At 36.2% G+C, this 12,432-nt stretch overlaps 2 protein-coding genes across 3 annotated transcripts; one reads left to right on the forward strand and one right to left on the reverse strand.

The window, feature by feature from the left end:
* Positions 1-4,230: 4,230 nt before the first annotated feature.
* On the forward strand, positions 4,231-8,169 carry LOC106760351 (pentatricopeptide repeat-containing protein At1g08070, chloroplastic). Its single transcript, XM_014643789.2, has 2 exons — positions 4,231-6,556; positions 7,489-8,169. Exons 1-2 carry the CDS (start codon positions 4,298-4,300, stop codon positions 7,501-7,503), a joined length of 2,274 nt encoding a protein of 757 aa, XP_014499275.2. The 5' UTR covers positions 4,231-4,297; the 3' UTR covers positions 7,504-8,169.
* Positions 8,170-9,194: 1,025 nt separating this feature from the next.
* On the reverse strand, positions 9,195-11,880 carry LOC106759959. Of its 2 annotated transcripts, none has more exons than XM_022780663.1 (6): positions 11,428-11,880; positions 11,262-11,339; positions 10,968-11,042; positions 10,610-10,802; positions 10,028-10,446; positions 9,195-9,800 (listed from the first exon to the last, which is right to left on the reverse strand). In XM_022780663.1, the coding sequence occupies exons 1-6, from the start codon at positions 11,743-11,745 to the stop codon at positions 9,573-9,575; spliced, it is 1,311 nt and encodes a 436-aa protein (XP_022636384.1). In that variant the 5' UTR covers positions 11,746-11,880; the 3' UTR covers positions 9,195-9,572. The 2 variants fall into 2 exon arrangements, with proteins under 2 accessions (XP_022636384.1, XP_014498849.1); XM_014643363.2 differs by having other exon boundaries at positions 10,968-11,066.
* Between the last annotated feature and the right edge of the window lie 552 nt (positions 11,881-12,432).

A 12,432-nucleotide genomic window follows, 5' to 3' on the forward strand; every position in this document is an offset into this window, starting at 1 on the left:
AAATTGGGAAAGTTGAGTTTTAGGGTTTGACAACATTGCCTCCATCATCGCCGCCCAGCACCGCTGGCAGCTCTGGTACCTCCGCCAACCCGACCACTTCTACTTCAATGACCTCAAAACCAACATCCTCCAATCGCGAGCCCTAATCAAGGACCTCGTCAACGTCGACCACGTTGATGAGATCTCCATTGTCGACAACACCACCACTGATGCCGCCATCGTCCTCCAGCACACCGCATGGAACTTCCGCGAAGGAAGATTCCAGAAAGGTGATGTCGTGCTCATGCTTCACTACGCTTATGGTGCCATTAAGAAATCCATGGAAGCGTACGTCACTCGCGCCGGAAGCAATCTTGTCGAGGTTCCCCTCCCTTTCCCTGTTAACTCCAACGACGAGATCATTTCTGAGTTTAGGAAGGCCTTGGAGAGAGGAAAAAGTAATGGAAATAGGGTTAGATTATTAAATAATTACATAATATTTAATATCCTAATTACAATAATTTGATTAACTTAATTATAAAAAATTAATTTCTAATTGATTTAATTTTAGAAGAATACTTTGAATTTTATCACACTCTCACAGTTTGAGTGGGAACCTGAGAGTGGGAGGTTCACGAACGCTTAGACTGGTCCAAAAATCATAAAAAAGAACTTGAGGTAAGTTTTTGGTAAAGATGTCAACGATCTGGTGGCAGGAATGAAGATGAAGAAGTCTTGTCTGACCATGTGCTACCTTTTATCAACAAAGTGAATATCCAACTCAATATGTTTTGTGCGTTTATGTTGCATAAGATTACCAAATAGATAAATGACATTAACATTATCACAATATACCAAAGTAGCCTAAGACAGAGGAAAATGAAGCTCTTGTACGAGATTGCGGAGTCAACAAGATTCAACATTTGCATAACCTCAATATTCAACATCAACACTAGAACAAGATAAAGTATGCTAGTGCTTTGAAGACCTAGAGATAAGGTTGTCACTAAGAAAAACATAGTAACTGGATGTGGAGTGTTAGGACATCCACCCCAATCAGCATCAGTGTAAGAAATAGGTTTCTCAATAGAGGTCAGATAGATTTCTCAAAGGTCAAACATAAGGCAAGACTTGTCGTGAAAGGATATATGCAGATGTTTGGGGTAGACTTCTCAGAAACTTTTTCTCCGATTGTTAGTTTGAATACATAAGGTTGTTGTTAGCTTTTGCTGCACAAAAAGGTTGGTTATACATCATATGGATGTTAAATCATCCCTTTTGAATAAGTACTTAGAAAAAGAAATTTTTGTAGACCAGCCTAAAGGATTTGTAGTTCATGGACGTAAGGAGAAAGTCTATTGGCTGAAAAAGGCCTTGTATGGCTTAAAGTAGGCCCCAAGATCTTGGTACTGTAGAATTGATGCATATTTGATAAGCTCAGGCTTCGAAAAAAGTTTAAATGAGTTTACTTGTATGCCAAGAAGACGGACCCTAGAATAATCATTATTTCCTTGTATGTTGATGACTTATTTATGACAGGAAATTCAAAGGAGTTAAATGAAGAGTTTAAAGGAGGAATGAAAGAAGCTTTTGAAATGACCGATCTTGGAAAAATGTCTTTTTTCCTTGGTATGCAGGTGCAACAAGATAGAGGTGAAGTCATTGTAAGTCAAGAAAAATATGCAAAGGAAATTCTTAGAAAGTTCAAAATGGAGGAATGCAAGCCAAGTGCAACGCCAATGAATCAAAAGGAGAAATTCAACATTGAAGATGAAGTTGAAAAGGTTGATGAAAAATTGTATAAAAGCTTAATAGGATGTTTGATGTATTTGACTGCAACCAGGCCAGATATTACCTAGTAGTAAGCTTGTTGTCACTATATATCCATTGTCTTAGTAAGATTCATTTTAAGGCAACAACAATAATCCTAAGATATATCAAGGGTACTTTAGTTATGGAGTGAAGTTTCAGCCCATAATATATTTCAGTCTTTTTGGATATTCAAATAGTGATTGGGCTGAGAGTAATGGTGACATGAAAAGCACTTTAGGCTACTATTTCACATTTTGTTCTGGAGTTTTTTCATGGCGTTCAAAGAAGCAAGAAGTCATAACACAATCTACCATTGCAACTGAATACGTAGCAGCTGTTGCAACTACAAATCAAGCAATTTGGCTAAGAAAACTTATGACTGACCTATACATGGAGCAAAAGGATATTACATAGGTTCCTGTTGATAATCAAGTTGGAATTTCAATTTCTAAGAACCCTGTGTTTCATGGGAAAATAAAACATTTTAAGATAAAGTTGTATTTCCTAAGGGAGGTTCAAAAGCAAGGTGACATGCAACTGTTGTTTTGCAAAACTGAAAATCAATTTGCTGATTTTTTAACAAAATCACTTCCTCAAGCAAGATTTTTATATCTTCGACAAAAACTTGGTGTATGTTGTCTTCGAGTCAAAGAGGATATTGTTAGGATTTTGTGACTCCAACATCATGTGGTTGAAGGAGTCAAATTAGTTAAATAAAGACATCTTCTTATGCTATTTCTTAGGAGGATTTTATGCATTGTTTAGTTAATTAACTTAACATATATTTCTCAAATTTGTTTCATTTCTGTTTTTAATTTGTAGTATAAATATTTACTATTTATGCTCAATAAAATATATCACTTTTCATTTCATTATTTTGTGTCTTATACTTTAAATCTTACATGACTGTCTTGAAAAATGATAGTTAAACGCTTCCAGGTAGCCATAGTCATTGAGTCTTTCTTCACGAAAGTGGCAAGGAGATCAAAAGATATAGTAGAGTATATCCATTGAAGTATAGTAGAATCAAGAGTGGTCCATTTTTCATGATTAGCATCGGTTGGAGCCAAACGTTCCTTCCTAGGTTGAGAGATGATATGGTGAATAACTGTGGTATCCCGAGCATGAGTTTAAAAAAGTTCACCCCACATGATATAATAGTCCTTCTCCATGTCCAACATAAAAGAGATGCTATATTTTATATTAGTGATAGTGTGTGTTGGGTGAAATTCAGGTTTACTTAAGGAGGAGAAGCCAAGACCGGAGATGGTTGAAGACATGATGTCAACGACGAGATACATATGTTTGAAAGAAAGAAGAGGTGACGATTGGGCTAGCAAGTGGTGACATGCAAGCAAGAAGGAAAGGTGACTCACAATTGTAGAAAGAGGAGGGACAGCGTGTAAGTTGGAGAAGGAGTTAATGGATTTAAGAAAGCTTTAAAATAATCCATAATTACTTTGAATATAAATAAAAAAATATATTAAAAACTAAGATGAAAATTAAATATGATAAAAATATTTGACACATAATAATATCTCGGTATAAATAATTTAATGAAATTAATATATATATATATATATATTAAAAATAATTAATATTTTTATTCACTTCTATTTTAAAAAAATCTTAATTTTCTTTTATTTGAAATTGTAATAAATTAATTAAATATTAATTTCATATTAGTGATTTCAATTTTGTTTTCTTGTACAATAATATTAATAAAATAAATTAACTTTATAACAAATTTAATTATATTTTAAATCCATGTAATTTTATAGAATGCTGTGGATAAAATATTAAATATTATTTCTAATTTTTTAAATTAATTCCTTCGTAATTAACTATATTTCCATTTCAATCTATCCCAATTTTATTAAAATTAAATCAAAGATACTTTTGTAATTTATTATACTACTTAATTAATTTACTTTTCTTTATCATATCAATTAAATTTAATATAACTTTTCGCTTATTTTTCTTTAATTAAAACAATCTCAGATCTCATTTCAATTTTTTTTTTCTTTCTCTTTTCAACTGCTTTTACTTTAAAACATTTTTACGTTTATCTAATACATGTATTCTCATTCTTCCACTGCTAATAACAATATCAAATGAGTATACTAGTGACAATCGGTGTGTCCTAAATATATATATATATATATATATATATATATATATATATATATATATATATATATATATATATAAAATGTTTTACAATGACAACATTATCCATAACAAATATAAAGACAAATAAAAATAAAAAATTATCAATTTTTCAGACATAAAACAAAATAATTTTGATAATAACAAAATATTAAATATAATTAAATCTCAATGTTAGTAATATATTGTGAATAATTTATAATTGTTTGGCTTAATATACTACATTTAAAATTATGAAAAAAATTATTTAATTATTTATTTTGAAAACAACAGCCTCGTGAAGTTATGCAGAAAATGAAGATGCGTGTGAGTTGAAGTATGAAGCAGGAGACGAAGCATGAAGGTGTGGACGTTAGACGCAGCATTGCAGCGGTGCCAATGGCCGAGGCACTTCAGAGAGATTCTCTCACAAACGATCCTCACCGGCCTCATCTCAGACCCCTACGCTGCAAGCAGAGTCATAAACTTCTCTACTCGCTCCGCTCTCGTTCCCTTCGACTATTCCCTCCGAATCTTCAACCATCTTCACAATCCCAACGCCTTCACATGGAACACCATCATGCGCGCCCACTTCGAACTCCGAAACAACCCCCACCAAGCCCTCACACTCTACAAGCTCTTCCTTGCGGAACACGCAAAACCCGATAACTACACCTACCCAATTCTCCTTCAATGCTGCGCTGCCCGGGTGTCCGAGTTCGAGGGAAGGGAGCTGCACGCACATGTCGTGAGGTTTGGTTTTCATCAAGATGTGTACGTCCGGAACACGCTGATCAACTTGTATGCTATATGTGGGAGCATGTCCAGTGCGCGCCAGGTGTTTGAGGAAAGTCCTGTGTGGGATTTGGTCTCTTGGAATACTGTTTTGGCGGGGTATGTTCAGGCGGGAAATGTGGAGGAGGCGGAACGTGTGTATAGGGGAATGCCGGAGAGGAACACCATTGCTTCGAATTCCATGATTGTGCTCTTTGGAAGGAAGGGGTGTGTGGAGAAGGCGCGGCGGATTTTTGATGAGGTTCGAGGGAGGGATATGGACATGGTGTCGTGGAGTGCGATGGTTTCTTGTTATGAGCAGAATGAGATGTGTGAGGAGGCGTTGGTTTTGTTTGTGGAGATGAAGGCGAGTGGGGTGACAGTGGATGAGATCGTTGTGGTTAGTGTTGTATCCGCGTGTTCGCGAATTTTGAATGCTGAGATGGGGAGGTTGGTGCATGGTTTGGCGGCGAAAGTTGGGGTTGAGGATTATGTTAGTCTTAAGAATGCTTTGATACATTTGTACTCTAGTTGTGGGGAGATAGTGGATGCGCAAAGAATTTTTGATGATGGTGGTGTTCTCTTGGATCAAATATCTTGGAACTCGATGATTTCTGGGTACTTGAGGTGTGGTTCAATTGAATCTGCTGAGAAGTTGTTTTATTCCATGCCGGAGAAGGACGTTGTGTCTTGGAGTGCCATGATATCTGGTTATGCTCAACATGAATGTTTTTCAGAGGCTTTGGCATTGTTCCAAGAAATGCAGCTTCATGGAGTCAAGCCCGACGAAACTGCTTTAGTTAGTGCCATCTCGGCTTGCACCCATCTGGCTGCTTTGGACATAGGGAAATGGATTCATGCTTATATAAATAAAAATAAATTACAGATTAATACTATTCTGAGCACGACTCTTATAGACATGTATGTGAAGTGCGGGTGTGTGGAAAATGCATTGGAGGTTTTCTACGCGATGCAGGAAAAGGGGGTTTCTACCTGGAATGCAATCATTCTTGGGTTGGCAATGAATGGTTTGGTAGAACAGTCACTCAGCATGTTTGCAGATATGAAAAAAACTAAGACACTTCCTAATGAGATAACATTTATGGGAGTTCTTGGGGCCTGTCGGCACATGGGCCTAGTCAATGAGGGGCGTCACTACTTTAGTTCCATGATCCACGAACACAAAATAGAGCCTAATATTAAGCACTACGGATGTATGGTTGATCTTTTTGGACGTGCAGGTTTGCTTAAAGAAGCGGAGGAACTGATTGAGAGTATGCCAATGGCACCTGATGTTGCCACTTGGGGTGCCTTGCTCGGGGCTTGTAGAAAACACCATGACAATGAAATGGGAGAGAGGGTGGGAAGAAAACTTATTCAGCTTCAGCCTAACCATGATGGTTTCCATGTATTATTGTCAAATATATATGCTTCAAAAGGACATTGGGGCAATGTTCTTGAAATTCGGGGAATTATGGCACAACATGGGGTGGTAAAGACACCTGGTTGTAGCATGATTGAAGCAAATGGGATAGTTCATGAATTTTTGGCTGGAGATAAGACCCACCCACAAATAAGTGATATTGAGCACATGTTAGATGAAGTGTCAGCAAAATTAAAGATTGAGGGCTATGTACCAACCACAAGTGAGGTTTCACTAGACATAGACGATGAAGAGAAGGAAACTGCACTTTTCAGGCACAGTGAGAAACTTGCAGTCGCCTTTGGACTTATCACTATAGCTCCACCAACTCCAATCAGAGTTATGAAGAACTTGCGCATTTGTAATGATTGCCACACTGTTGTAAAGTTAATCTCCAAAGCATTTGATCGTGAAATTGTGGTAAGGGATCGTCATCGCTTTCACCACTTTAGGCATGGATCTTGTTCCTGCATGGACTTTTGGTAACAAAACCGTAGTGGCTATTAAAGTGAATGCGTATTTTACGTGTAAGGGACGTGCACTCAATTTTTTCATTGTTGACTCAAATATCAAAGCATGTGGAATTTAAGATTTTCAAGATTTGGTTTGCCTTGCTATGGAATCAAATTTTGTTCATTATTGTGATCTTGTTGGCAAAGAACCTTTATAGAAACCACCCCACTACCTTTAAACCTCAGTTACCTTGTTCAAATACCTCCAAACCTTCATCAGACTCCAAGAATACCACCCTTTTTTGTTGAGGCCCTCTTGAACCAAAAGAAAACCAAGAACTTATCCGAGAAGCCATCCTTGCTCCTTTCCTAGTCGTGCCTAATCCATGTGCAAGCTTATCAACCAAGGAACCTATTCAAAGAATCAGACCCACCCTCGTTGGTCCAAGAAGGTCTCCATCACTGACCCAGAAAACTTACTCCGTTAGTTCAAGAAATCTATTACAAGCCTAAGGAAAGAGCTTGCTTCAAAAAACAAGTACAATAGATGAGTTCCTCTATAAACTCAACTCAATTGCTCAGGAATAGCCACTGAACCAGAGACAATGGAAATTGAAGGAGATCTTTTGGATTTTTGCAAACTTTTCCAGAGGCCAACCGCTGAATACAAACTCAATTAACATTGGCAGAAGTATCACTGTTTTAAGATAGTTAGTTTTTGAATTAATAAATTTTGTAGTCTTATAAATAGTAAAAGTTAGATTTGATTCTTAATCTTTAATGTAGAATTTAATTTGTTTTTTTTTTAGTCAATATAAGTAGTTCAAGTCAGCTTTTAGTTCTATTTTTTACGTCGAATTCAGTTGTTTAAATTGAGATTTTAGGTGCTGATAATTGAAGGTGCAGTACATTTGAAAGGATATGTCCAGCTGATGATTTTGGTGCTGTGAAAGTATTAGTGAGCAGTCTTCGAGTGATATAAGTTGCTGAAGAAAGTGTGCTGAACCTTATTTGAATGTGCTCACATTAGAAGCTTGCCATGGGAGCTTTAACGTGCTGGAGTTTGGACTTGTTAGAGAAACATGCTGACAGAGGTAATTTTGAAGCCGAGAAGTTGACCAAGACTTGCAACCTGCTGATCCTGAAGTGATGACCTGGTACCAGCTGTGAAGAACTCCAATAGACAGATTCTGCACTTTGAAGAAACCTGCGCCAGCCAGTATCTTTTGAGGAGAGCTGTTCTAGTTACTTGCTACTTAGGTGATTTGTATAGTTAGACAAGGCTAGTCTAGGTAGTTTGTACATAATTTTTACTTGCTATTGGCAGTTCCTATGACCAGTTCTAGGCTGCTTTCCAGTTTTATAGGTTTGGACTTCTAGAAGCATATAAAAGGCTTGGATCTGAAACTTGAAAGAGGGACGAATCATATTTTTAAATTTCTCAGTTTTTAGAATAGTTTTGTCTGGAGATTTCTGGTTGTCTAAGACTCCAAAGTGAGCTAGACACCAAAGAGCTTTGGTGATTGTACTGTTCACATAAAGTTTCATTCAATTCAAGTTAATTTTTCTTTTAATTCAGTTTTACATTGTTTTCTGATTTGCAATTCAATTCTATTAATCTCTTAATGCTTTTTACTCAGTTGCAATTTTAATTCAATGTCTCGGATATGTTTCCTTACTTTTTAAGTCAGAATATGAATTTTCTGCTCTTGAACATTTGGTTTTCATTCTTGCACCTTACTAGCCTCTGTTTTGGATCCATGCTGAGATACGAGTGAATCCAAAGTGATTCCTATACTCCAAGGATTTCGGAAATGAACATTAGCAAGTAAGATGAGACTTGAATAGGATTTTCATTTTCTGGTTTAGAACAAACACTTTGCCAGCTACGCTGAAGTTCAACCTGTTTTTGTGATTTTTGGTTCTTTAATGTGTTTTTCATCAAATTTGCATTCCTTTACTTGCTTTCATAATAAATAAATTTGTTCCAATCATTAGCTTTCAGTTTTAATTCAGATTAATCAGTTTTTACAGTTACTCTCGTGCCAATCGGCTTTAGCTTTGGTTTAAATGTTGAATTTTAGTTTCTGCTGCTTATTTCTAGTTTCAATCTATGTTTTGTGGTTATTTCTACATTAGATTCATGTCTCTGCATTCAAATCTAGGATTAGTACTCAGTTTTCCAGTTTTTTGAGTTAGATGATTTTCTGAATTTAGGAAGTTTGGTCTGCACTTTTTTTTTTTTTGTAAATTCTGTTTTAAAGTTCCATTAGCATTGTTATAAACCTATTTGAATGTTTATATCATGATTCAATCCATAGCATAGCATATAAACACATTCTACATATCAGACCACATGAACACGCTTACTATCAAAAAAGCTATCACGCTAGAGTTGGACTGGTGCTGTCCAGTTCTGGTTTTTGAGTGCAGATTTGATCATTCTACCGTGGTTTGACAGTTCTTAATTCATCTCATGCATAATTTTAGTGATTCAAATATGTCTCATTCATTGGGATTGTAATATCTCAATACCATTACATTTCTTGGGCACTAATCAAAGCCTGTGATATTATTGTAACGATCCAACAAAGAATGATTGGCACTTGCAGCATCTTTGCTAATTATGCAGAAAAGTTGATTGAATAGTCAATAATACAGACTACATGAACACCTTCCATTCTGCTGTATCTACTCCTACAATACCACAATTTTGTGAAAACTCCAGTTAATGATGAATTTCTTACATGATTGAAAGATTCTCACACTTCCTCTGTTTGTTTTACATCAAGAAATGACATCCATATTAGTAAGAAGTGACCTATCAGCTCAAATTCCCCTTTAACAGCCAATCAAAAAATTGACAGATCTCACTATGAAGAATAGTATAGACACATTACTCTGCTTCTCTGAACTGCCAACCAATTCTCAGCAAAAAAGAAAAAGAAAATCCGTTGCCTAAACAAGGTTGCCTTATTCAATTGCTACGTGTCAATGTCAAACCCCTTTGTCCAGACAGGGATGCAGTATATTAGTATTCCCAAGGCAAACGAAACACAAACTGTAATAACGGCATAGGCATAGGCTCTCCAAGGATGACTGCTTTCTCTCATTGCATTGAACTCAGCAGCAAAAGTAGAGACAGTGCTCAAGCACCCCATTAGGCCAAACTGTATTCCTGCTACAACAGTATCACAATCTCTGGTGTTCACCTGCATCAGACAAGTAAATAATGTTTATGATTTATGTAATAACAGACATGAGGGAAAGAATTAATCACAGTATTCTCCAAAGAAATTCAACACAAGCCAATTTCCCAACACAGATAAATCTTACTGTCATATCTAATTCGGAACCTATGAGTCTATGAATTCTAGCTTAGAGATTGGACAAGGCAGTTATAGGGGACTTGAACATGAATGATGACAAAGAAACTTACTGTGTTCTTCACACTGGCAAGTGCAGCCATAATACAAGCTGCTGATACATTGGCAATTAAAGTCCCGAATGGAATCCATTTAAACAACCCTTCCTTTCCCAATCCACGCCCGTTTAACCTTGCTAAGAACCATCTAATCCACACACCCATGGGTCCAACCATGCAAGCAAACCATAAATGTGCAGAATTACCACCGTGCTTAAACTCAGCCTTTACTAATGCACCACTTACACCCCACAATATGCCTAATATAACCATGAACATCACCATAACTATCAACTGACGATGGTAGCTGTCTACTCTGCAGTTTATCTTATTAACATCTTTTCCCGAACTAATACCCAGTCGGTGGAGGAGCCACCTAAAACCCTTGGCAGTTTCAATCCCAAACTGGATGGAATAGGCAACGAGAAATAAACCTGAAAATTTGTAATTGTAAAACAAATTCATCTTATCAATTGAGCAATAATGAGGAAATAAAATCATCAAGTCATCCACTAGGGATAAATTTTAAACAAAGAAAAATTATTTGCTTGAAACAACAAGCTTAGAACAAAAGGCACTATGAATACACTCATTTACCTAATAGAAAGCCAAGTGAAGCGAAGAGCCAATGCCCGGAAACACTGAGTTCAAGCATTTTTTGATTCCAACCACTGAAGGTTGTAAGGCTTCCTAAGTAACCAGTTGTTATTGCTATAGCTAGATGCTCTGACACTTGAGATATGTCTCCTTTGAATACCACACCAAACCAACCCATAAGAAACGAACCGATCTGGAAACAATGTTAAAATTTGCATTAGATTGTCTGAATCAGCTTCCTCACAAGTGAATACCAAAATTTCTGACAGTACTTCTATGTTTTAAGTTTAAACTTTGAAGCTTCTAATTTTGTCGGTAACCAAGACACAAAATATTGAGGATGGAAAAGGGAACCCACCATATTAGAAGGAAGATCAACATAAAGAATGGTTTGGTCGCTTGTCACATGGGCAACCCCAGGGCCAAATAACTTCTGCAGTAAATATCTTGTTAAGACCTGCAAAGTATTCTTGCAGTTTGTGTATTAGATTTTTGTGGATAACTGCATGTCATAATATAAACTCATTGTCACAGCTGAAATTTGCCATATCCTCTCTGAATCGGCAATAGAATTCTGAATTGAAACAATGCCATTCTGCACCAACAAGTTAGCCATATCTAACACGTCAAGCAAAAGTTTAGGAGATATTACCCCAAGAATTCCAAAAACCGCCAAATGAACCAAACATGAAGTATAGTCCAGCAACTCTGGCAAACCTTTAGGAGGGTCCTGAAAATAGATCATACGGTTAATTAATAACCAAATCACAGAAACAAAAAATCTCTGGACTACATGAAAATCAAGCGTTGAAGCTCACATGTTGTGTGTCTTCAAAACCTACGATTCCATCAGTGGATGTGAAGACAGGAGGCAAAGGCCCAACAGAGGAATTGGAATGCGATTTGTGTTGATCTGGAATGGAAACAACAGCTTCTTTTTCTGACCTGTTGTTGAAGGACAAACGGAAACTATTGCTCTCACTAAACCTCCTGCTTCCAAGAGCTCGATCTCCAATGTCTCCAGCCTCTGAAACACTCTCATTCTCATCATCATTTTCTATATGATAACTTACGTGACTTGATATGCTTAATGAACGTCTTCTGATTGACGAACTCCCACTATTCATTCTCTCCATGTCAACAACAACACAACCTCAACACTTTCTCTAACCACCTTAATCCGCGTTGAACACCTATCCAAATACCATATTCATGTTAAAACAATTCAGCCACACAGATTCTTTTCATTTCACGGAAATTCTTTTCATTCAATCTTTACATCCTTTAAATAAATGCAGTGCCTTAGTTTAAATATAAAATAATAAAAATTAAAAACAAAAATATTAACATACTCGAAATAAAATAAACTTTTCCCCTCAACCGCATTTTATTTTTATCGATTCAATTAATAAAATAAAATAAATAAAATTATTAATAAATCTCTAAAATTTAAATTTATTAATTTATATAACTGCCACTATTAAGTTTCAGTAACAATTTGCCATTTTCTATCCAACATAACAACAGTGTACATGAAACATGAAAAATAAATAATTTCTACCTAACATTGAAACAAACACAACGATAACTTACTAATGACAAGTAAATACGTATGGCAACTAGCCTAAGAAAAAAGAGATAATATAAGTTATGGGCAATCAATAATCAATGATGTCAGAAATACTGTATTGACTTTTCATGGTTATTTATGATTTTATGCCATCTTTTGTTTTTGGAGATTTGGAATTCATCTTACTCGGTAAGATTGGAATCAATGTGTCACACCGAAGAGATTGATAGTAAGGTGGTGTTTTCACGCCGGA

This window comes from Vigna radiata, chromosome 5 (genome assembly GCF_000741045.1).
Source record: "Vigna radiata var. radiata cultivar VC1973A chromosome 5, Vradiata_ver6, whole genome shotgun sequence".
Classification (NCBI taxonomy): Eukaryota; Viridiplantae; Streptophyta; class Magnoliopsida; order Fabales; family Fabaceae; genus Vigna; species Vigna radiata.